The 26,617-nt window shown below is 42.8% G+C and overlaps 1 protein-coding gene across 2 annotated transcripts in view; it reads left to right on the top strand.

Moving 5' to 3' along the window:
* LOC124003272 (receptor-type tyrosine-protein phosphatase gamma-like) overlaps positions 1-26,617 on the top strand; it is a 285,724-nt gene that overhangs the window by 256,275 nt on the left and 2,832 nt on the right. For both annotated transcript variants that reach the window (XM_046311379.1, XM_046311378.1), the window contains exons 14-27: positions 2,926-3,017; positions 10,151-10,242; positions 13,057-13,153; positions 14,097-14,179; positions 15,912-16,046; positions 16,273-16,580; positions 17,677-17,812; positions 20,709-20,855; positions 21,069-21,162; positions 24,759-24,835; positions 25,256-25,384; positions 25,572-25,718; positions 26,095-26,237; positions 26,417-26,552. In XM_046311379.1, the coding sequence (XP_046167335.1) occupies positions 2,926-3,017; positions 10,151-10,242; positions 13,057-13,153; positions 14,097-14,179; positions 15,912-16,046; positions 16,273-16,580; positions 17,677-17,812; positions 20,709-20,855; positions 21,069-21,162; positions 24,759-24,835; positions 25,256-25,384; positions 25,572-25,718; positions 26,095-26,237; positions 26,417-26,552 (1,816 nt within the window). The remainder of the gene's footprint in view (positions 1-2,925; positions 3,018-10,150; positions 10,243-13,056; positions 13,154-14,096; positions 14,180-15,911; positions 16,047-16,272; positions 16,581-17,676; positions 17,813-20,708; positions 20,856-21,068; positions 21,163-24,758; positions 24,836-25,255; positions 25,385-25,571; positions 25,719-26,094; positions 26,238-26,416; positions 26,553-26,617) is intronic.

The following is a 26,617-nucleotide window of genomic DNA, read 5'->3' as shown; positions in this document are numbered from 1 at the left end:
TGTTGGGTGACATTTGAATAAACGGACTAAACGCAAGCTTCAGAGAAATACTTTAGAACAACTTCTCAAGGCTAGTCGACTGGCTAGTCATTGAGGGACCGTGCTTGTGTGTACATGTTGGAGGCAGAGAGGCTGCCAGGGCTGTATATAGTCCTGCTGTATTTAGTCTCTGCTGTGCCTTGCCTGTCATCCGGCAGTGTGACTCAGGGGCCAGGGCTAAATGTAGCATGGTGTTTGTCCCGGGGTCAGTGTTGTTGCTTACCTGTTCCTAATGGTCAGCTCACTGTGTGTCTTTACAGGAGGTAGTTTGCGTGCGTGTGTACTTTTCCCCCTGTAATAGCAGGGTGTTGTTGTGTCTGGTGGTTGTCATCTACTGAGTCATAATTGTGTGACATCAGCAGGTTTGTATTTAGGGCTGGTTCTAACCACTCTGGGGCTTTCAGGTGTAGTTTATCTGCCAGCTCTGTCGGTGTAGTTATATTCAGGGCAGTTCCACATTTTTACATAACACATTTGCTTGAAGAACAGTGCAGATGCAAAGTTCGGTAACAGACTGAAGGCACAAACAGCACAAACCGTCATTCTTTTACCAAACTTTGCATCTGCACTGTTTTTCAAGTAAATGTGTAAATGTGTTTTGTAAAAATGTCCATGGAAATGGTTCAAAAGTAGTCCTTGGTGTGTTTAACTTTTCAATCATTGGTTTTTGCTTGACATACAAAAAAAATCGGAGTCTCAGCGTCACTCTGTTCTCATGGAACTGCACTGAATATAATTACACCGTAAATGTGTTTTTGTCAAATGTTAAGTGGACATCGTTAAAAGTGGTCACTGTCCATAGTTTGATTAACTTTGTATGGTTTGATTTAACTTTGCAATGATTGGTCAGCTTGCAGGCGCCCAGCCCACCACAAGGAGTCGCTAGAGCACGATGGGACAAGGAAATCCCGGCCAGGCCAAACCCTCCCCTAACCCGGACGACGCTGGGCCAATTGTGCACCGCCTCATGGGTCTCCCGGTCACATCTGGCTGTTACACAGCCTGGGATCGAACCTGGGGCTGTAGTGACGCCTCAAGCACTGCAATGCTTGAGTGCCTTAGACCACTGCGCCACTCGGGAGCTGAATGAAGATGTTTTAATCTGTCATTGATGGAGTGTTAACTCTCTCTGTGCTATTTTGTGTTAGACAACTCACAGGGGTAAAAACAGGTTGTAATTATGTAATTACAATGAGAACTATGTAAGGGACGAACCAAGCAGTCAACGAGAGACATCTGAGTTGGGTGCAATGCAATTATTAGGCGGTTTATTTTCCTAAACTTGATGTGGTTTACAAAGTAAGAGAAATCTAAAACCATATTGCACAAAAAGAGAACTATAAGGTCTGTAAATAAATAAAAAGAAAACTTAAATGTAAAAGCAGAACAGAGTATGCAACTCAAATGAAGGGTTAACTGAAGCCATAAGGGTATGCTGCATTCATAACCAAGTGGGAAGATGGTAATTACCAGTGAAGTCGGAAATATCAGTATTCACATGCTTTGAACTTGTTGAGAAATGTAGATTGTCTAATGGCCAACAAGCTGGGTCAACCATAAACAAAAAAATGCAGCCGTTATGTTTGTAAACAAACTATAATGTTCAAAAACCATATTCATAGATTGCTCTTTATAAATAATGTCAGAGGTCCACATGTGGGAGAAGTCCGGGTTAAGGGAGGGTTTGGTCGGCCGGGATGTCCGTGTCCCATCGCGCTCTAGCGACTCCTGTGGCGGGCAGGGCGCATGCATGCTGACATGGTCGCCAGGTGTGCAACTGGCTTCTGGGTAAAGCAGGCATTGTGTCAAGAAGCATTGTGACTTGGCTGGGTCGTGTTTTGGAGGATGCACGGCGCTCGACCTTCGCCTCTCCTGAGTCCGTACGGGAGTTGCAGCGATGGGACAAGACTGTAACTGACAAGACTTGGGAGATACGAAGGTCGAGAGCCAAGTGTCCTCTGAAACACAACCATGCCAAGCCGCACTGCTTCTTGACACATTGTTCGCTTAACCCGGAAGCCAGTCTCACCAATCTGTCAGACAAAACACTGTCTAGCTGGCAACCAAAGTCAGCTTGCAGGCAACTGGCCCGCTACAAGGAGTCGCTAGAGCGGAAATTAACAAGGAAATCCCGGCCGGCCAAATCCTCCCCTAACCCGGATGACTCTGGGCCAATTGTGCGCCGCCGCAGTCAAGGTCGGCTGTGACAAGACTGGGATCAAACCCGGATCTGTAGTGACACCTCAAGCACTGTGATGCAGTGCCTCAGTCCGCTGTGCCACTCGGGAGGCCCACAATGATTGTTTTTTGTTTTGACATACATTTTAAAGTAAAAAAATATAAGTCCGTGTCACTCTGTTACCATGGAATTGCACTTCACCGCTCTGCTGTTTTAACCGGTCATGGATGGGGTGTCGACTCTCTCTAGGCTGTTTTGTGTTAGCTAGCTCACAGTGGTCAAAACGGGTTACAACGATCCATTTCCCCTCTGCTGGACAGAGGTGGTATCACCCAACCCCCACCCCATTTAAAGATAATAGGACATGGCAATTAGCGACATGCCCTCTAACAAGTACACCTGGCCACCATGCTGTAGACAAGGCACCAAAAAGAGTGCTGCAATTACTATTAGTATATGCAACAATTTAATAAAGTTATGTTTGTGAAGTTGGAAATCAAAATCACATGGTCATTTTTTGTTTGGACACAAAATGTTTGGTGCAAATGAATGTTAAAGTGCGAAGGATGGGCATATTTTGCTGTGCTGATACACGTGGCCTCTTTCGATGTGGTACCGACGGTACTCGGCATCATGATCCTCTCTTCTGTGGTGTACTAATGTTTATGTTGGGTTAACTATTTCCTCTCCTCTGTGTCTGTCTACAGGAGGTTTTTCCAGACAGCTCACTTCTATGTGGAGGACAGTAGTTCTCCCAGGGTGGTGGCCAATGAGAACATCCCCGTCATCCCCATCCCAGGTGAGACATAACACAACCTAACACACCCTCAACTGGAATACACCCTGGGTGAGTTTAGTTCGCGTCGGACGTTTTGCTACGTTGCGCAACACTTTGTACTAAACGACACATTTCAAAAGCATTTGAGGTTTGTTTGCTCCATTTTGGTGGGTTTGGCAAGGTGTGGGTTTGGCAATATGGGTGTGACCATTTGAAATACCACACCATACGATATTCGTCCCTTGGGGCCTTGTTGTTGTTTACAGACTATTGCCCACCCTCTCCACACACACCTTATTCTAGAAGTATCTACCTGGTAGAAAATGTAAGGTTAGTGGTCCTTCTGTAGCTCAGTTGGTAGAGCATGGCGCTTGTAACGCCAGGGTAGTGGGTTCGATTCCCGGGACCACCCATACGTAGAATGTATGCACACATGACTGTAAGTCGCTTTGGATAAAAGCGTCTGCTAAATGGCATATATTATTATTATTATTATAGTAGAACCTACAACCATTTGGGGTGTTTATTTGTAGAACCTACAACCATTTGGTGACTATACTGAACAAAAGTAAAAACGCAACATGCAACAATTTCAAAGATTTTACTGAGTTGTAGTTCGTATGAGGAAATCAGTCATTTGAAAAAAAAAAAAATGTAAGCCCTAATCTATGGAGTACGTCCAACCAGCCTCACATCTGCAGACCATGTGTATGGTGTCGTGTGGGCGACCAGTTTGCTGATGTTAGCGTTGTGAACAGAGTGTCCCGTGGTGGCGGTGGGGTTACGGTATGGGCAGGCATAAACTACGGACAACGAATACACAATAGAATTTTATCGATGGCAAATTGAATGCACAGAAATACCATTGACGAGATCCCGAGGCCCATTTTTAGGTATCTGTGACCAACAGATGCATATCTGTATTCTCCGTCATGTGAAATCCTGAATCATTCATGCTGTGGGTTTCAGATAAATACATACACAACATCATTTTGTAAAACGTACAGTTATAAATGAAGTTTGATTTGAGTTGAATGATGATCGAATAATTTAGAACTTATCATGCTTGTATTTGGGGAGAGAAATATGATTATGCATCTAGTAAGGGCAGATCTTTAAACATATTTTTGTGGTAGTTGAAGGAGTATGTAGAATAGGTTTGTATGTAGACCTATTGACAGCTAACTGTAGTTCTATCTAATAAATCAACTCTTCAGGGATAACAGTGGTCACTGAAGAGTACATTGGTCTGTTTGCTAGCTTGTTTTAAAGAATGTATGGTTTTAAAATACCTTATAGTAGCATTAGTAATGGTGGTGTCTGATTATAGTTGAAAAACTAGGTAGATGAAAAGTTAGGATAGCCTGGTTGTGGTCAGTAGGTGTGGTCAGTAGTTTTAGTAAGTAGTTGTGTGGTTCAGTATTTGTGATCAATAGTTGTGGTCAGTAGTTGTGTTCTGTTGTGGTCCGTAGTTTTGTGGTTGTGTTTACTGGTTGTGTGGTTGTGGTCAGTAGTTGTAGTCAATAGTTGTGGTCAGTTGTTGTGTTCTGTTGTGGAAATTAGTATAGCCTGGTTGTGGTGAGTAGGTGTGGTCAGTAGTTTTGGTTCAGTGGTTGTGTGGTTCAATAGTTGTGGTCAGTAGTTGTAGTCAGCAATTGTGTTCTGTTGTGGTCAGTAGTTTTGTGCTTGTGGTCATTAGCTGTGGTCAGTAGTTTTGGTAAGTAGGTGTGTGGTTGTGGTCAGTAGTTTTGTGGTTGTGGTCAGTAATTGCGTGGTTCAGTATTTGTGGTCTGTAGTTGAGTTGTGGTCAGTAGTTGTGGGGTCAGTAGTTGTGTAGTTGTGGTAAGTAGTTGTGTGGTTGTGGCCAATAGTTGGGTGGTTCAGTAGTTGTGTGGTCAATAGTTGTTGTGTGGTTGTGGTGTGAGTCTAAACTACAGTTGTTGCGTGTGAAAACTGAACGAAGTGCGATGAGAAGATATCGAGCAAAATATGAAGCAAGTGAGCGGAGACTGCTTCGCTCTATCCAATCAGGGCAGCAGGATCAATGTACAGTCCGCCCTTTTATTTGCAGACAGGCAAACTAGCCAGTTGAGTTATTTAGAGCACCAGTCATGATCTTGAGGAGGAGGATGAAGCTAGTGAGCATTAGAAATCTGAAGCTAGTGAGCATTAGAAATCTGAAGCTAGTGAGCATTAGAAATCTTCTCTGTATCATTTCAGGTCGTCCCGACTGAGGAAGCATTAGAAATGTTAATGCTAGCTGTTCGGTCCGAAACAGATTCACAAATCATGGGAATTCTTTGCGCTATGGAGAGTCTTCTTCCTTCGAGGCACGTGTTGCTAGGTAAAACTTGCCTTGGCAGGCCTGCTCCCTCCGTGGCTAAAGCCAGTGTGAGAAACATGCTAACAAATGTTTACGCTATGAAACTAAATAAATACTCCACACTGACCCACACCACTTATATGCTAGATTCATTATAGTGTTGATGGACAAAGCAAGGAAAGTGCACTTCAAAATGAGATGTAGTTTTATTTGAATTTGCAGCTGTTGTTGGTAAGAATTGAATTTGCTAGCTTCTGACATGACTTAATGCTTCTATAATGACAGTTGATGGGTTACTTAAACATCTCTATCTATTGATTTGCAGAAGCTACTCCTAAAGTGTTTTCAGATTTGAAAAATAGAGAAGTAGAGATTTCATACACTGAGTTTTTGTCTGACTTGTTGGGGGATTGGTCAAAACAGCAGTTGTTTGCTAAAAGTTGGGGAAAATGCTGATTTTAATAGCAGAGAAGGAGACGAAGATGTCATACCATAGAACGTTTTGTCTAACTTGTTGAGAAAGTGCTAATTTTTGGCGGAGAAAGGCAAAGTGGTCAAAGTAGCTGATTTGTGTCAGAAGTTGCATGGTTGCATTTACAGTGAATGGAAAGTTGGAAGTGATGATGTCACAATGGGACCTTTAGAATGTTGAGGAAATCCCATGAAAGTGGATGGAGGACAAAAGTACACAAAAATGTATAACTTAAAAAGTATACAACATATCAGAATGTTGTACGTAAGCACACTGGTTCTGACCAGTCTACACGTTTTAAAGTTTGAAAGGCATTTCTTTTTGCTTCGCAAGTCCCACCTAACTATTTAGGAGTCTAAATGCTGTGAGAGTATGTTCATCCTGGTTCTCCATCCCTCTCTATATTATTCCTGAAAATGATTCACTGTTCTCTCTATCTGTCTCGTGTACATTGTTGAATCTTTGAAGCTGAGCCGTTCCATGTGGTTAAGTCTTGTTGAGACAAGTTATTCAATATCTGTTCTCTGCTCAGATGTAACATCTCTGATCCCTCTGGACAAGTGTAGACTAGACTGAGCATTTCATCTGAATGATCAATAACCATATGTAAGGAAGTCAACGGAGAGGAAGAACAAAGTCATCTGACTGGAAAACTAGCTCTGATATGCTCCCATGTGGTCTCATCATGGTGGATTTTGATCATTTATACTCACTAATTCAGTGAAAACTAGTGTCAATGTTTTTTTTATTTAACCTTTATTTTGACAGGGAGTCATTCTGAGACCAAAGACTATTTTTCAGATGAGCCCTTGTAATTGCAAAAATATACATATATTACAAAAGCAAAACAGAATTTCAAAACACAATCAAAGAAAAAACAAACTTCAGTAAAAAATGTCATCAATCAGCTGTCTGAATATCCCTAGAGGCACCAAAACATCCACTTTTAGAGAGTTTTGGAGATTATTCCACAAAGTAAGGTGCAAAACAACTCAAATCTTGATCTTTGTCAGTCAGTATCTGCTCATGTTCTTGAAGATAGGATACATCCAGTACTTTTGATTGGGCCAATCTACCTCTGTTTTAGCTTGATTAAGTCTTCACTCGGCCACTCAACTACTCAGTGCATGTACAGGCGCTTGTGAGTGCTCTATTAGCGGTGATATGAGAGTGTTCTTCTCTGGGAGAGACTTCAGAGCCCAGTGTACTGGCAGCTAGTCAATAAGATGGTGAAGAAGGCTGTGGCGTGCGTAGTGCGTACCGTTCCTTTAAGAGAGCAGAGAGACTCTCTGGGACTAAGGCACGACAGCCCGTTTCCAAGCTCTGATGGTTCACTTACAGAACACAGCTGATGTCTGCATTGACTCCATCCATTCTGCTTTTATTGTCTCTCGTCTCTCTCTCTCTCTCTCTCTCTCTTCTCCCTCACATGTGCTCTCTTTGGAGACAAATTGCTTCTTTCTGTACCGTCAAGTCTGTATACCGGCTCAGAGAACAGTGTTAAGTGGGTGTTGAGGTTTACGAGTGGGCTTTATAGAACAGTGATTGTTTTACAGCTTCTGAAATGCTAAATCCATCCCCCCACTGGAAGGCTATGTGACGGCGGTTTAATTAGGAAGAGAACAGAGGCAGAAGGAGAGGGGGCTGCTGCTCTGGTGTGTTTGCCCTCATGCACGTGCATACATCGTCATTCCCCCTTTCATCACATATCTCTTCTGGTTAGATTCTCTCCGGAATAAAGAGATGCAAAATGTGTGCACATCTGCAAAGGTTTAGTAAAATCCAAATTGGCCCATAGTATTTTAATCAACTCCATTGATTAGTTTACAAATGTAAGACAGTTGACAAATGAAGTGAGTCAGGGAATGCCTGCCTGCCAGTGGTCCCATCTGTGTATTGGCTGTAATATGGATGTAATAACACACACCCGCACCAGCAGACAAACCCAGCAGCTGGTTGCTCTTTCCTGAACACACACACACACACACTTTGTCCTGATGGCTCTTTCTGTGTGACAGTGGCCACCTCATCCCCAATCACATCCCCTCACTAATGGGTCATTTGGGACTGATGTGGCTCATCTGACACAGATGCCACCACCTCTAAACACCCACATTAGACAATTATGGCTTTGTCCGCTTGTCTCGCTGTGGTGTCATTCCCTCCACTCTGTGTGACATGGCTAATATGTGTTCTTCTCAACATAAACTACAACAAAACTAGCTGCGTCCACAGAATGATTCTTTTCTTTATCTTTAAGGATGTCAGTGGGACATTTCATTGTCGGATGTGTGACGCACGTGCTAATCATTTCATTACTACCGGGGTTGTTACTCATCTCAGTGGGACGCTGTGTGGAATTTTCTGACTTTAGACCAGTTTCATGGACAGGGATGACCTGATCCTAGATCAGCACTCCTACTGTGTCCTCATATACAGTATGTTGTTCTCTGAAAATGTCTGTGGGAGAGGCAGTGAACACATGGCAGATTGCTGGTTAATTTATCACGCGGTGCCACACTAGTGGAGAGCAGTGGCACGTTGTACTGTACCTCTGAGAGACAGATACAGGCTGAGGGGACATCAATATACTTGGCCTTTAATTAGTCGGTCTGAAATATGGAAGATGTTGTAAACATAATGTTATTTACAGTGCATTCGGAAAGTATTCAGACCCTTTGACTTTTTCCAAATTTTGTTACGTTACAGCCTTATTCTAAAATTGATTGAATTTTTTTTAAATCCTCAGCAATCTACTTACAATACCGCATAGTGACAAAGTGAAAACAGGTTTTTAGTCATTTTTGCAAATGTAATATATATAACAAACAGTATTCAGACCTTTTGCTATGAGACTTGAATTTGAGCTCAGGTGCATCCTTTTTCCATTGATCATCCTTGAGATGTTCCTACAACTTGATTGGACATGATGGTAAATTCAATTGATTGGACATGATCTGGAAAGGCACACGACTGTCTATTAAAGGTCCCAAAGTTGACAGTGCATGTCAGAGATAAACAAGCCATGAGGTCGAAGGAATTGTCCGTAGAGCTTCAAGACAGGATTGTGTCGAGGTACAGATCGGGGAAAGGTACCAAAAAATATCTGCAGCATTGAAGGTCCCCAGGAATACAGTCCCCTCCATCATTCTTAAATGGAAGAAGTTTGAAACCACCAAGACTCTCCTAGAGCTGGCCGCCCGTCCAAACTGAGCTTATCAGGGAGAAGGGTCTTGGCCAGGGTGGTGACTAAGAACCTGATGCTAACTATGACAGAGCTCCAGAGTTCCTCTGTGGAGATGGGAAAACCTTCCAGAAGGACAACCATCTCTGCAGCACTCCACAAATCAGGCCTTTATGGTAGAGTGGCCAGACGGAAGCCACTCCTCAGTAAAAGGCACATGACAGCCCACGTGGAGTTTGCCAAGAGGCACCTAAAGACTCTCAGACCATGAGAAACAAGATTCTCTGGTCTGATGAAACCAAGATTGAGCTCTTTGACCTGAATGCCAAGTGTCACGTCTGGAGGAAACCTGGCACCATCCCTACGGTGAAGTATGGTGGTGGCAGCATCATGCTGTGGGGCGGTTTTTCAGCGGCAGGGCATGGGACACTAGTCAGGATCGAGGGAAAGATGAACGGAGCATAGTACAGAGAGATCCTTGTCGAAAACCTGCTCCAGAGCACTCAGGACCTCAGACTGGTGCGAAGGTTCACTTTCCAACAGGACAACGGCCCTAAGCACACAACCAAGACAACGTGGGAGTGGCTTCGGGACAAGTTTCTGAATGCCCTTGAAAGGCCCAGCCAGAGCCTGGAATTGAACCCGATCGAACATCTCTGGAGAGACCTGAAAATAGCTGTGCAGGAGCGCTCCCCATCCAACCTGACAAAGAGGATCTGAAGAGAAGAATGGGAGAAACTCCCCAAATACAGGTGTGCCACACTTGTAGCTTCATACCCAAGAAGACTTGAGGCTGTAGTCACTGCCAAAGGTGCATCAACAAAGTACTAAGTAATTAACAAAAATGTATTTAAAAAATAGATTTTGCTTTGGCATTATGGGATATTGTGTGTAGATTGATTCGGGGCGAAAACGATTGAATCAATTATAGAATTGACAAAATGTGGAAAAAGTCAACGGGGTCTGAATACTTTTCCCGAAGACACTGTATATCCTGCAAACTCATCACACAGTCATGCTAAAACACACATTCACTCTCTCTTCTCTTTCTCTCTTTTCTCTCTCTTTCTTTCTCTTCTCCCAATCACACACACATACAGACACACACAGGCACACCGTCACCCACATACGTCACCGACGTACGTCTCTCTAAGTGTGATGTGTCTTCCCTACAGATGACATGGACGCCATCCCCGTCAGGCAGTTAATCAAACACATCACGGAGCTCTACTCCAACAACCTGCACGGCTTCTCTGAGGAGTTTGAGGTAGGAAACACAACACAGCCTTTCTAATATTGTTGAGGCGTGATAAGTAGGCTGCCTCTCGGATGAAGAGGAGTGTGTGTGTCTAGATGTGTGTCATATGGCTGGTGTATGTTGTCTGTAAGGGTGTACATTGCTGTCTACTTTTGTGTGAACATTACGAAGTGTGTACAGGGCATGTGCAGTATGTATTCATGTAGAAATGTGTGTGTGTGTGTGTGTGTGTGTGTGTGTGTGTGTGTGTGTGTGTGTGTGTGTGTGTGTGTGTGTGTGTGTGTGTGTGTGTGTGTGTGTGTGTGTGTGTGTGTGTGTGTGTGTGTGTGTGTGTGTGTGTGTGTGTGTGTGTGTGTGTGTGTGTTGTGGAGCAGATGGCTGAGTGTGAGGAAGGTTAATTAACAAAGGGTCTAGTTGCTGGTTGACTGGACAGGAACACACTGTCTCTGTGACTGGTTTGAGACACAAGGCTAACACACTTCCCCCAAGAGGCCCTTGTCAAATTGGGGTTATCCAGTGGGGTGAAGGTGAACATACATTATTCATACTAGGTCATTCAAACGGAGATCACACATGCAGCCACATGGTGCTGTGACAGATATGTTTAGAAATCCCACCTCTAATAAAAACCCAGTACGTACTTATCATGCACAGTACCAGTCAAAAGTTTGGACACACCTCCTCATTCCAGGGTTTTTCTTTATTTTACTGTATCCTACATAGTATAATAATAGTGAAGACATAAACACTATGAAATAACACATATGGAGTCATGTAGTAACCAACAAAGTGTTGAACAAATCAAAAATATATTTGAGATTCTTCAAAGTAGCCACCCTTTGCCTTGATGACAGCTTTGCACACTCTTGGCATTATCTCAACTAGCTTCATGAAGTAGTCACCTGGAATGCAATTTCAATTAACAGGTATGCTTTCTTAGAAGTTAATTTGTGGAATTTCTTTCAATCTTAATGCACTTGAGCCAATCAGTTGTGTTGTGACAAGGTAGTGGTGGTATACAGAAGATATCCCTATCTGTTAAAAGACCAAGTCCATATTATGGCAATAACAGCTCAAATAAGCAAAGAGAAATGGCAGTCCATCAATTCCTTAAGACATAAAAGTCAGTCAATGAGGAAAATGTCAGGCAATTTGAAAGTTTCTTCAAGTGCAGTCGCAAAAACCATCAAGCACTATGATGAAACTGGCTCACAGGAGGACCGCCACATGAAAGGAAGACCCATAGTTACCTCTGCTGCAGAGGATACGTTCATTAGAGTTACCAGCCTCAGATTGCAGCCCAAATAAATGCTTCACAGAGTTCAAGTAACAGACACATCTCAACAACAACTGTTCGGAGGAGACTGCGTGAATCAGGCCTTCACGGTCAAATTGCTGTAAAGAAACCACTACTGAAGGACACCAATAATAAGAAGAGACTTACTTGGGCCAATGGAAATTAGACAGGTGGAATTCTGTCGTTTGGTCTGATGAGTCCAAATTGGAGATTTTTGGTTCCAACCGCCGTGACACAGAGTAGGTGAATGGGTGAATGAATCTCCGCATGTGTGGTTCCCACCATGAAGCATGGAAGAGGAGGTGTGATGATGTGGGGGTGCTTTGCTGGTGACACTGTCAGCAATTTATTTTGAATTCAAGGCACTCTTAACCAGCATTGCTACCACAGCATTCTGCAGCGATACGCCATCCCATCTGGTTTGCGCTTAGTGGGACTATCATTTGTTTTTCAACAGCACAACAGCACCTCCAGGCTGTGTAAGGGCTATTTGACCAAGAAGGAGTTGGACCGCAGAGTGCAGGAAAAGCAGCCAACAAGTGCTCAGCATATGTAGGAATTCCTTCAAAACTGTTGGAAAAGCATTCCTCATAAAGCTGGTTGAGAGAATGCCAAGATTGTGCAAAGCTGTCATCAAGGCAAAGGGTGGCTACTTTGAAGAATCTCAAAATAAAATGTATATCGATTTGTTTAACACTTTCTTGGTTACTACATTATTCCATGTGTTATTTCGTAGTTTTGATGTCTTTACTATTATTCGAAAATGTAGCAAATAGTGAATATAAAGAAAAACCCTTGAATGAGTAGGTGGGTCCAACTTTTGACTGGTACTGTATGTAAATGCAATTCAAGCAAATCATTGAACTGAAAAATACGTTTTAGAAACTGTTGGATTTGAGATTTTGAACATTGAGATATTAAAGACATGATGGATCAGACACATAGTATATTGAGGAGTGAGATCTGTAGAAAGACAGAGTTGCTGTGGAATGTGCGAAGGAGGGGTTGAGGTCAGGAGGTGAGCTCAGATCCCCTGGAGGGAGTAATAAAGGTGTAATACCCTTTTCCTGTGGAACCATAAGATGTAAGGATTGGAGAGAAGGAGGAGTGTCTTAAGGGTTTGGAGAGAAGGAGGAGTGTCTCACATATGCCTGTGATGGGAGAAGAGTTGGGTGGTCTGAATTACAGCTGTACAGATCCTTTGGGAATAATTAAACTTGGTTAAAGCTCCTCTAGTGTCCGTGAGTTACTTACTCCGATAAATAGGAACCCAACAAAACAAATCATTTTAGATAGAGGGTTTATTTATATATGGTAACTATTTCATCGCTTCACATAACTGACCCCACTATAACTATGACCACTCACCCCCCTCTCTCACCCAACTCCCTCCCCCTTTGCACTCTCTCTCTCTCTCTCTCTCTCTCTCTCTCTCTCTCTCTCTCTCTCTCTCTCTCTCTCTCTCTCTCTCTCTCTCTCTCTCTCTCTCTCTCTCTCTCTCTCTCTCTCTCTCTTTCTCTCTCTAGGAGGTCCAGCGTTGTACGGTGGACCTGAAGATCACAGCAGAACATTCCAATCACCCTGACAACAAGCACAAAAACAGATACATCAACATCGTGGCCTGTAAGTCCACCATGTTGTACACTCAAAACAACACTGACGGCCTGTTAGTTTCAAGATGTATTAGTATGTACGGGATACAAATGGTATAGATCGTCCAATGGAATGCTTACTTGCAGGTTCCTTCTCAACAATGCAACAACAACAACCATAAAACATAACAATAGGAACATGAAGTAAATGACACAGTAGAATAGAATAAACATAATTAGTGTATCAGGTTTGAAGGCAAGCCCCAGATGCAGACTGTGTCGGAGTAACAATGTTTATTACGGCAACAGGGCAGGCAAACGACAGGTCAAGGCAGGCAGGGGTCGATAACCAGAGTAGTGGTTGGTAATCCAGAGGTGGGGCAAAGGTACTGGACGGCAGGCAAGCTCCGGGTCAAGAGCAGACAGAGTGGTCAGGCGGGCTCAGAGTCAGGACAGGCAAGGGTCAAAACCAGGAGGGTGAGAAAAAGAGAGACTGGGGAGGAGCAGGAGCTGAGATGAAAAACGCTGGTTGATTTGACAAACAGGACAAACTGGCAAAAGACAAACAGAGAACATAGGTATAAATACACAGGGGATAATGGAGAAGATGGGTGACACTTGGAGGAGGGTGGAGACAATCACAACAACAGGTGAAACAGATCAGGGTGTGACAGAGTGAGTATAATACAGGAAGGCACAATTTGTGTTTTTTTTGGGGGGGGTGCAATTGTTTAAATGGTGCTGTATTTAGAAATCATAATAGGAGTTTGGTATCAGCAGTTGTGATGTGTGTGTCTGTGAGTGCTAAGGTGCTGAGAATCTGAGGTGGTCAGTCCAGTTTAAGTGTTCAAAAGTCTGATTGCTTGTAGAAAATATCTCTGAGCCTGTTGCTATCAGACCGCATGCTCATATGAACATGTGATGTTAACAAGGCAATGCAGAATGAGGCTAACATTCCTTTTCTATGTTGACAGATGATCACAGTAGGGTGAAGTTACGACCCTTGACTGGAAAAGATGCCAAACACAGTGACTTCATCAACGCTAACTATGTAGATGTAAGTCAACAAATTGACGTATTGAGTACCTTTTATCTGTCTTTATGTATGCTCAATGTTGTCTCTGACGTTATACAGTTGAAGTTGGAAGTTTACATTAACTTAGGTTGGAGTCATTAAAACTTGTTTTTCAACCACTCCACAAATTTCTTGTTAACAAACTATAGTTTTGGCAAGTCGGCAATGATATCAACTTGAGCATGACACAAGTCATTTTTCCAACATTTTTTTACAGACAGATTATTTCACTTATACTTCACTGTATCACAATTCCAGTGGGTCAGAAGTTTACATACACTAAGTTGACTGTGCCTTTAAACAGCTTGGAAAATTCCTGAAAATTATGTCATGGCTTTAGAAGCTTCTGATAGGCTAATTGACATCATTTGAGTCTATTTGAGGTGTACCTGTGGATGTATTTCAAGGCCGGCCTACCTTGAACTCAGTGCTTCTTTGTTTGACATCATGGAAAAATCCAAATAAATCTGCCAAGACTTCAGAAAATAAATTGTAGACCTCCACAAGTCTGGTTCATCCTTGGGAGTAATTTCCAAACGTCTGAAGGTACCACGTTCATCTGTACAAACTATAGTACACAAGTATAAACACCATGGGACAACACAGCAGTCATACTGCTCAGGAAGGACACTCATTCTGTCTCCTAGAGATGAACATACTTTGGTGCGAAAAGTGCAAATCAATCCCAGAACAACAGCAAAGGACCTTGTGAAGATGCTGGAGGAAACAGGTACAAAAGTATCTATATCCACAGTAAAACAAGTGCTATAGTGACATAACCTGAAAGGCCGCTCAGCAAGGACAAAGCCACTGTTCCAAAACCACCATATAAAAGCCAGACTACGGTTTGCATCTGCACATGGGGACAAAGATCGCACTTTTTGGAGAAATGTCCTCTGGTCTGATGAAACAAAAATAGAACTGTTTGGCATTACCGACCATCGTTATGTTTGGAGGAAAAAGGGGGAGGCTTGCAAGCCAAAGAACACCATCCCAACCGTGAAACACGGGGGTGACAGCATCATGTTGTGGAATGCTTTGCTGCAGGAGGGATTGGTGTACTTTTGAAGCTTGGGTCTTCCAAATGGGTCTTCCAACTGGACAATGACCCCAAGCATACTTTCAAAGTTGTGGCAAAATGGCTTAAGGACAACAAAGTCAAGGTATTGGAGTGGCTATCACAAAGCCCTGACCTCAATCCTATAGAAAATATGTGGGTAGAACTGAAAAAAACGTGTGTGAGCAAGGAGGCCTACAAACCTGACTCAGTTACACCAACTCTGTCAGGAGAAATGGGCCAAAATTCACCCAACTTATTGTGGGAAGATTGTGGAAGGCTACCTGAAACGTTTGAGCCAAGTTAAACAATTTAAAGGCAATGCTACCAAATACAAATGGAATGTATGTCAACTACTGACCCACTGGGAATGAGATGAAAGTAATAAAAGCTGAAATAAATAATTCTCTCTACTATTATGCTGACATTTCACATTCGCAAAATAAAGTGGTGATCTTAACTGACCTAAAACAGGTTTTTTTTTTACTAGGAGTAAATGTCACCTGTTGTGAAACTGAGTTTGAATGCATTTGGTCAAGGTGTATGTAAACTTCCGACTTCAACTGTTTATTGTCTAGTACTCACCCCATGTGTACTTGCACTCTGTGTGAGTGTTCCACTGTTACTGATCCCCCCCCCTCCATTACCTCTCAACAGGGTTACAATAGTCCCAAGGCCTACATCGCGGCCCAGGGCCCTCTCAAGTCCACTTTCGAGGACTTCTGGAGGATGGTGTGGGAACAGAACACTGGTATCATCGTCATGATCACTAACCTGGTAGAGAAAGGACGGGTAGGTGGCCTCCCTCTGGCTTTCACAGTATTTTGACTGTAGGTGTTACTGTTGTCTTTTCACAGTAGAATCCTTGAGCAGACTAGGTGAAAAATGTTGATGTGCCCATGAGCAAGGCACTAAACCCTAATTGCTCCCATAAGTTGCTCTAGATAAAAATTTGGGAAAAAATGAATACTGTTGCCTTTCACAGATGGAATTAGATGATTGCTGCTCTTTTTCACAGAGGAAATGTGACCAGTACTGGCCCACAGAGAGCAGTGAGGAGTATGGCAACATCGTGGTCACTCTGAAGAGTACTAACGTTCATGCCTGCTACACACTGAGACGATTCCTTATACGGAACACCAAAGTCAAAAAGGGTCAGAAGGGCAACCCAAAGGGGCGTCAGAACGAGCGGATGGTGATCCAGTATCACTACACCCAGTGGCCTGACATGGGCGTGCCGGAGTACACCCTACCTGTCCTCACTTTCATAGGGCGCTCCTCTGCAGCACGTACACCTGACATGGGCCCCGTCCTAGTCCACTGCAGGTACAATAGCTCTCAAAACAAATCAAAAATGAAGTGTTCTTATAGTTCTCTAAACATGAGTTGTGTTCGAATACCCATACTAACATACTGTATACTACATACTTAATGAGTATATACTAAATACTATATACTATTAGTTCATTTTAGCGTACTGTAAACAAACAGTATCCTTTCAGTTGAGTGTACTTGCGCTTCACCTGTCTACCGGAAGTTGATGCTGTTGCTATGCAACTTCTTGCTAGCTAGTTAGCATAGCAAATTACTAGCTAGACATCTTACGACTTCATGAACAATGTCCAGTGAGACCGCACAATGACTATATCACTTAGCTAAGGTAAAAATGAAGTGAATAATCAAGTGAATAAACGTGGGTACTTAATTAGATAGCATATAGTTAATATACTGGCAAGTTCAATGTATTAGTAGCCAACTAACGTTATGCTATGTGCTTCGTAAGGATAGCGTTGCTAACAAATTGTCAGCCAACATAGCGTGTAACATGACTAATTTGAAAAGTCATTACTTTTTTTATTACATTGCTCAACATTTTCTTAATATTTCTCATAATTAGGTAATGCAATGAATATTTACTTTTTGTACTTACATTTTTTCCCGCTCTCGTCGGACTTCAACTGCATATTTTCCCCCATTTTCTTCAAATCTGAAAATGTTGTGAAGCCACGGCCAATGTAAAAAATAAATGCATTATGGGCCCTAAAAGCACTGAACTAGTGTTCACTGCTTGTGTACCTTGATTTTTGGCAAAGGTAGTACAACATCCGGGAACTTTTGGCATACTAACTAAATACATACAATGACCAATAAGCATATTACATACTCAATTTACGTCACAAATAGTATGGTTAGTGTGGTTAGTATGAGTATTCGAGCACAGCTATGGATTCCGACCAAGCTTACTGCAGAAAACCACTATCCTAGTGCACAAAATCATCTTCCTCCTAAGAAATGATAAGAAACACAATGAGTACTAGTTTGCTCATTGAAGCCATGGCTTTGGGCTAGAACAGCAATACAACTCCCTCTATGGGTCTCCTGTGGTAGTCACTAGGTAACATACTATGTTTTGGTTGTGTAGTGCTGGAGTCGGGCGGACAGGGACGTACATCGTCATCGACAGCATGCTGCAGCAGATCAAAGACAAGAGCACTGTCAATGTCTGGGGCTTTCTCAAACACATCCGCACGCAACGCAACTACCTGGTTCAGACAGAGGTAATGTGTGTGTGTGTGTGTGTTGTGGAGCAGATGGCTGAGTGTGAGGAAGGTTAACTAACAAAGGGTCAGAGGTAACGTGTGTGTGTGTGTGTGTGTGTGTGTGTGTGTGTGTGTGTGTGTGTGTGTGTGTGTGTGTGTGTGTGTGTGTGTGTGTGTGTGTGTGTGTGTGTGTGTGTGTGTGTGTGTGTGTGTGTGTGTGTGTGTGTGAGACAAATGACGCCTCACATATACCTACAGTGTGCATACAGCTACAGTAACTGTCAAAGAGATTCACCTCTTTTAGGTATAATGTTATAAAAGCAAGAGATTACAATACAATGGGGCAAAAAAGTATTTAGTCACGGAATTTCAACGCCGATACCGATTATTGGAGGACCAAAATAAGCCGATACCGATTAATCGCACACTTTTTTAAGTGTATTTGTAATAATGGCAATTATAACAACAATGAATTAACACTTATTTTAACTTAATATAAAACATCAATAAAATTTCATATACCTTTTACTATTGGATGTTCTTATAGGCACTTTAGTATTGCCAGTGTAACAGTATAGCTTCCATCTCTCTCCTCGCCCCTACACATTGACAACAGCCACCCTCGAAGCAGCATTACCCATGCAGAGCAAGTGGACCAACTACTCCAAGTCTCAGAGCGAATGACGTTTGAAACGCTATTAGCGCGCACCTCGCTAACTAGCTAGCCATTTCACATCGGTTACACCAGTCTAATCTCGAAATTTGATAGGCTTGAAGTCATAAACAGCTCAATGCTTGAAGCATTGTGAAGAACTGCTGGCAAATGCACAAAAGTGCTGTTTGAATGAATGCTTACGAGCCTGCTGGTGCCTACCATCGCTCAGTCAGACTGCTCTATCAAATAATAGACTTAATTCTAACATAATAAAACACAGAAATAAGAGCCTTTGGTCATTAAAATGGTTGAATCCAGAAACTAGCATTTCGAAAACAAAACGTTTATTCTTTCAAGTGAAATACAGAACCATTACGTATTTTATCTAACGGATGGCATCCCTAAGTCTAAATATTGCTGTTACATTGTACAACCTTCAATGTTATGTCATAATTATGTACAATTCTGGCAAATTAATTATGGCCTTTGTTAGGAATAAATGGACTTCACACAGTTCGCAATGAGCCAGGCGGCCCAAACTGCTGCATATACCCTGACTTACACGGAACGCAAGAGAAATTACACAATTTCCCTATATTAACTAAATATGCACGTTTAAAAATATATACTTGTGTATTGATTTTAAAGAAAGGAATTGATGTTTATGGTTAGGTACATTGGTGTAACGACAGTGCTTTTTTCGCAAATGGGCTTGTTAAATCATCACCCGTTTGTTGAAGTAGGCTGTGATTCAATGAGAAATTAACAGGCACCCTATCGATTATATGCAACGCAGGACACGCTAGATTAACTAGTAATATCATCAACCATGTGTAGTTAACTAGTGATTATGTTAAGATCGATTGTTTTTTATAAGATAAATGTAATGCTAGCTAGCAACTTACCTTGGCTTCTTGCTGCCCTCGCGTAACAGGTAGTCAGCCTACCACGCAGGATCCTCGTGGAGTGCAATGTAAGGCAGGTGGTTAGAGCGTTGGACTAGTAACCGGAAGGTTGCAAAAACGAATCCCGAGCTGACAAGGTAAAAATCTGTTGTTCTGCCCCTGAACAAGGCAGTTAAACCCACCGTTCCTAGGCTGTCATTGAAAGTAAGAATGTGTTCTTGATTTGCCTTGTTAAATAAAGGTGTAAAAATTACCGATTGTTATGAAAACTTGGCCCCAATTAATCGGCCATTCTGATTAATCGGTCGACCTCTAATGTGGACACCCTTTCAAATGAGTGGATTTGGCAATTTCAGTCACACGCATTGATGACAGAAGTATAAAATTGCGCACACAGCCATGCAACCTCCATAGACAAACATTGGCAGTAGAATGGTCTAACTGAAGAGCTCAGTGACTTTCAACGTGGCACTGTCAAATGTTTGTCCTGCCAGAGCTGCCCTGGTCAACTGTAAAAGCTGTTATTGTGAAATGGAAATGTCTAGGAGCAACAACGGCTCAGCTGCAAAGTGGTAGGCCACACAAGCTCACAGAACCGGACCGCCAAGTGCTGAAGTGCCTAGCGTGTCAATATCGTCTGTACTCGATTGCAACACTCACTACCGAGTTCCAAACTGCCTCTGGAAGCAACGCCAGCACAAGATCTGTTATTCGGGATCTTCATGAAATGGGTTTCTATGGCCGAGCTGCCGCACACAGGCTAACTGCTCCACACAGGCTACCTGCCTCAATGCCTAGTGCTAACTGTAAAGTTTGGTGGAGGAATAATGGTCTGGGGCTGTTTTTCAAGGTTCGGGCTTGTCCCCTTAGTTCCAGTGATGAGAAATCTTAATGTTACAGCATACAATGACATTCTAGACAATTCTGTTCTTTCAACTTTGTGGCAACAGTTTGGGGAAGGCCCTTTCCTGTTTCAGCATGACATGTCCCGTGCACAAAGCAAAGTCCAATCAGAAATGGTTTGTCGAGATCGGTGTGGAAGAACTTGACTGGCCTGCACAGAGCCCTGACCTCAACCCCATCGAACACCTTAGGGATGAAATGGAATGCTGCGAGCCAGGCCTAATCGCCAAACATCAGTGCCCGACCTCACTAATATTCTTGTGGCAGAATGGGAAGCATTTAGTGGAAAGTCTTCCCAGAAAAGTGGATGTTGTTAAAGCAACAAAGGGGGGACCAACCCAATATTAATGTCCATGATTTTATAATAAGATGTTCAACAAGCAGGTGTGCACATACTTTTGGTCATGTAGTGTATCTTCCTCCTCCCTCTACCCTTCCCCCTGGATCATAGGAGCAGTACGTGTTCATCCATGATGCCCTGATGGAGGCCATCCTGGGCAGTGAGACAGAGGTACCCGCTTGTCAGCTCCATGGTTACGTCAACAGCATCCTCACCCCTGGCCTCGGGGGCCGCACGCGCCTCGACAAGCAGTTCAGAGTGAGCCTATATATCAGCATAGTAATTCATGTACTACTTATGTAATGAATAGCATCCATAGAGAGTTGAAGGGCTGTACTAAAGATTGTAGGTAGACATTGTCACCAAGCCATTATAATACCACCAAGTATCCTTTGATGCCCATTCATATCCATTCACTCGATGTTGTTCTAGTGATCTGATCCAACTCTCCTTCCCCTGCTGTCTCTCCAGCTGCTGACCCAGTGTAACACCCACTTCATAGAGTGCTTCAGCGCCCAGAAAGACTGCAACAAGGAGAAGAACCGCAACTCCTCAGTGGTTCCATGTGAGTACAGTATTTCTAGGTAGTAGTCTAGGCTATATTATCCATTTCTGTAATCATGCCTTGCCAGTTCAAACATGCTTTGCCAGTTCGCCTGAGACATTAGGCTATAGAAATAGAGTGTATGAGATATTTTAACCCACCATGTGACTCCGCCGTAGGGTAGATTCAGCCGCGGGCTGAGTTTTTTCTTGAGCAGATGGTCAGGGGCCCGGAACATGAGTACAAATAATTTGTTGACTGAAAATTGACCGTACGAATAAAACAAGGAATATATTTGACTAAAACATAATAATTTCAAACCTTGCTTACGTTTGTATACAGTTGAAGTCGAAAGTTTACATAAACTTAGGTTGGAGTCTTTAAAACTTGTTTTTCAACCACCACAAATTTCTTGTTAGGGATAGGGGGCAGTAATTTGGAATTTTGGATGACTGAGGTGTCCAAAGTAAACTGCCTGTTACTCAGTCCCAGAAGCTAGTATTGGATAGAAAACACTCTAAATTTTCTAAAATTGTTAACATTATGTCTGTGAGTATAACACAACTGATTTGGCAGGCGAAAACCTGAGGACCATTTTTTTTTCTGTTGACCTGCCAGCCAATTCCAAGCTTAAGCTATTGAAACCAAAGACTTCCGCCTCCCAAATTGCAGTTCCTATGGCTTCCACTAGATGTCAACAGTCTTTATACATGGTTTCAGGCTTGTATTCCGAATAACCAACGAGGAATTGTTTTTTATCCTCAGGAAGTCCCATGGCAAAATTAGTCTCATTGCGCGCGTGACCAAGGGAGTGCGCTGCTTTCTTTTCCCTTCCTATTGAAAATAGTTTGCTCCGTATGAAATATTATTGTTTATTTAGATAATAGAGTACCTAATAATGAATTGGAAACATCGTTTGATTTGTTTGGATAAACTTTACTGGTAACTTTTTGAACTCCTATGTCTGCATTCTGAACTGGTGGATTACTGAACTCAATGATGCCTACTAAATGGACTATTTGGGGTATAAAGATTTATTGAGCACAACGACCATTCATTGTGTTCCTGGGACTCTTATAATTGCGATCAGAGGAAGATCTTCAAAGGTAAGTCACTTATTTTATTGCTATTTTGGATTTTGTGATGCCTGTGCTTGTTTGGATAATATGCTGTTGTGGGGCGCTGACCTCAGATAATAAAATGATGTGCTTTCGCGGTAAAGCTTTCTTGAAATCAAATGATGCGGTTAGATTGCTAAGATTCTAAGCTAAAGAATCATGTATGCCACTTGTATTATCATGAAGGTTTAATATTACGTTTTCTGTATTTTGAATTTGGAGCTCTGGAATTTCACTGGATGTTGTCGAGGTGGGTCACTAGTGGGACCCCTGCGCCAGAAAGGTCAAAAAACTATAGTTTCGGCAAGTCGGTTAGGACATCTTCTTTGTGCATGACACAAGTAATTTTTCCAACAATTGTTTACAGACAGATTATTTCTCTTATAATTTACTGTATCACAATTATGTGACTGTATCACAAGACTGTGCTTTTAAACAGCTTGGAAATTTTCAGAAAATGATGTCATGGCTTTAGAAGATTCTGATAGGCTAATTGACATAATTTGAGTCAATTGGAGGCGTACCTGTGGATGTATTTCAAGGCCTACCTTCAAACTCAGTGACTCTTTGCTTGACATCATGGGAAAATCAAAAGAAATCAGCCAAGACCTCAGAAAAAAATTGTATACCGCCACAATTCAACACCTGAAGGTACCACGTTCATCTGTACAAACAATAGTACGCAAGTATAAACACCATGGGACCACACAGCCGTCATACCGCTCAGGAAGGAGACGCATTCTGGTGGTGTGAATTCCTTGGTGCTAAAAGTGCAAATCAATCCCAGAACAACAGCAAATGACCTTGTGAAGATGCTGGAGGAAACAGGTACAAAGGTATCTATATCAACAGTAAAACGAGTCCTATACCGACATAACCTTAAAGGCTGCTCAGCAAGGAAGAAGCCACTGCTCCAAAACCGCCATAAAAAAAAGCCAGACTATGCTTTGACAATTGTTATGTTTGGAGGAAAAAGGGGGAGGCTTGCAAGCCGAAGAACACCATCACGGGGTGGCAGCATCATGTTGTGGGGGGGGGGGGGGGCTTTGCTGCAGGAGGGACTGGTGCACTTCACAAAATAGATGGCATCATGAGGCAAGAAAATTATGTGGATATATTGAAGTTACAACTCAAGACATCAGTCAGGAAGTGAATAAAGCTTGGTCGCAAATGGGTCTTCCAAATGGACAATGACCCTAAGCATACTTCCAAAGTTGTGGCAAAATGGCTTAAGGACAACAAGGTCAAGTTATTGGAGTGGCCATCAGAAAGTCCTGACCTCAATCATATAGAAAATGTGTGGGCAGAACTGAAAAAGCGTGTGCGAGCAAGGAGGCCTCAAACCTGACTCAGTTACAACAGATCTGTCAGGAGGAATGGGCTAAAATTCACCCAACTTATTGGGGGAAGTTTGTGGAAGGCTACTTGAAATGTTTGACTCAAGTTTTAAAAAATTAAAGGCAATGCTACCAAATACTAATCTGACCCACTGGGAATGTGATGAAAGAAATAAAAGCTGAAATAAATAATTCTCTCTACAATTATTCTGACATTTCACATTCTTAAAATAGTGGTTATCCTAACTGACCTAAAACAGGGATTTTTACTAGGATTAAATGTCAGGAATTCTGAAACACTGAGTTTAAATGTATTTGGCTAAGGTGTATGTAAACTTCCGACTTCAACTGTCTAATCACGTTTCTTTGTATTATCCGTGGGAATACTTAGAACAGATTTCCAACTGATTTCCTGGTGCTTTTACAGTCTTTTATGTCCAACAATGAAAACTTTTCTAAATGTTTTTGCTCAAATCTTGGTGGGACAAATAAAACCCGCCTTGGGCCAGGCCATCAGTTGAGGAATCCTGCCATAGCAAAAGCACAGTCGTTGAAACAGTGTGTAGCTTATAGTTGATATTTACATTTGAATAATTTACCCAGAGCGACTCAGTTAGTATCTTTAGATAGCTAGGTTGGACACCACAGATCACAGTCACAGTATGTACATTTTCCCTCAATAAAGTGGCTACCAGCAAGGTCAGTGCTAGTAGGAAGATCCATGTTAGGGGAGTGGCAGTGGGATTGATTGAAGATACTCTTTGAAGAGGTACGGGTAGAACGTCCAAGAGACCAGTGGTTCAAGAACTGTGGGCTCAAGATGGCTGTGTAGGTTTTGATCATAGCCTGGCGGTAGGGAGGGGCAGCTCCTCTGAAGGCAAGCACTGTGGTCTTGTAGTGGATGCAGGCTTCGGCTGGAAGCCAGTGGAGTGGGCAGAGGAGCGGGGGACATGGGAGAACTTAGGAAGGTTGAACACCAGGCGCGCTGTGGCATTCTGAATAAGTTGCAGGGGTTTGATGGCACAAGCAGCGAGTCCAACCAAAAGAGAGTTGCAGTAATCCAGACATGTGATATGTGCATTATTAGTTAGCACTGTGCAGTACAATGGCACCACAAGGCTAGTGGTGTGATTGAATGCATGTGTTTCGTCTCCCTCTCCAGCGGAACGAGCCCGAGTAGGACTGGCCCCTCTCCCTGGAATGAAAGGCACAGACTACATCAATGCCTCCTACATAATGGTATGATACTGCTGTACCACACACACACACACATATCTCATGTCCACCCAGTCTGTCTGATAGGTGTGTCTGAGCATAATGATATGTTCTGTACCCATTGATGATTATAATTACCCTGCATGTTTTACTGTTATTGTGTGAAGCCTCTTAATGAATAACAGTCCACCATTTATCATAAAAAAATCATTCATACTGAGAAACTAAGGCCAAGGGCCTGTACACAGTACATCACGATCAAGACAGTAACCTTTAAAACTCATTGATATGAAATGTAAGTCCCAACAGACACAATGCAGTACATTCCTTCTGGTGTTCAGACACTGTGAATGTAATTGGTTAATAATGTTATAGAAGATTTTGTGAGAGCTGTTGACTATGTATGACTGCTAACATGTTGACATTCAACCTTTGGCCATGCAGGGTTACTATAGGAGTAATGAGTTCATCATTACCCAGCATCCTTTGCCCCACACCACCACAGACTTCTGGAGAATGATCTGGGACCACAACGCCCAAATCATTGTCATGCTCGCTGACAACCACGGTTTGGTGAGTAGAGTAGCTGGCCAGCAGGTTATAACATAAGTCTCTTATGCTTTTCACCCTACTTAGTCAAGTAAAACTGTACTGTCCTTGCCTGGTTATGCATCAGTGCTGAAAAGGAATATATGAAAATAAAATATTATACCTTATACTCATCTAACCTGTGTGCCTGTGTTGTCGTATGTGTACCTAGGCTGAGGATGAGTTTGTGTACTGGCCGAGTAGAGAGGAGGCGATGAACTGCTTAGCCTTCACCGTCACCCTGATCAGCAAGGACAGATTGTGTCTCTCCAACGAAGAACAGATCATCATCCACGACTTTATACTGGAGGCCACGCAGGTACAATAACCTTCATCTTTGACCTTTCACCCCTCACAGGTAACCTCTCAGTATATAAAAACCTCTTAGACCGTTATGCCGGTATGCAGATAGAAGGGCCATGATTGTCCCGGGGTGGTCCCGGGGTGGTCCACCTATACCTATAGGCCCACCTATAGGTATAGGTGGGCCTTGGTTGAGCACATCCGTTTTCAGATAGGCTCTACCTAAACTACGGTACTGTAATTGAAGACATTTAGGGGAAGGTTGTTTTCCCATTCCCAAGTGTAATCACATTGGGCTTTAGTTAAACTACAGTTCTGACCTGCAGTAGTGGTACTATATTGTCATTGTCCAAGTTGTGTCTGACTGTAATATGTCTCCATCTCTCTAACAGGATGACTATGTCCTGGAGGTAAGACATTTCCAGTGCCCTAAATGGCCGAACCCAGATGCTCCTCTCAGCAGCACCTTCGAGCTCATCAATGTCATCAAAGAGGAGGCCATGACACGAGACGGACCCACCATCATACACGATGAGTAAGTGGGCCTGGTGTGTGTGCGCTTGAGTGTAGGTACTGTGCATTCAGTGTCCAGTTTATTAGGTACACCCATCTAGAACCGGGTCACCCCCCCTTGCCTCCAGAGCAGCCTGAATTATTTGGGGAATGGACACATTGCTCAATTGGTATCAAGATGTCCCTCTCTGTCCCTGGTAGGTTTGGGGCAGTGTCTGCGGGGACTCTGTGTGCCCTCACCACCCTGTCTCAGCAGCTGGAGAGTGAAGGGGCTGTGGATGTCTATCAGGTGGCTAAGATGATCAACCTCATGAGGCCAGGAGTCTTCACAGACATTGTGAGTTCAACCATGACCCAGCCAGGAGGATTGGTGCTGTTAATAATAAGCCATTTTCAATAACT

This window comes from Oncorhynchus gorbuscha, linkage group LG18 (assembly GCF_021184085.1).
Source record: "Oncorhynchus gorbuscha isolate QuinsamMale2020 ecotype Even-year linkage group LG18, OgorEven_v1.0, whole genome shotgun sequence".
NCBI lineage: Eukaryota > Metazoa > Chordata > Actinopteri > Salmoniformes > Salmonidae > Oncorhynchus > Oncorhynchus gorbuscha.
This window is presented reverse-complemented; position numbering and strand designations above follow the sequence as displayed.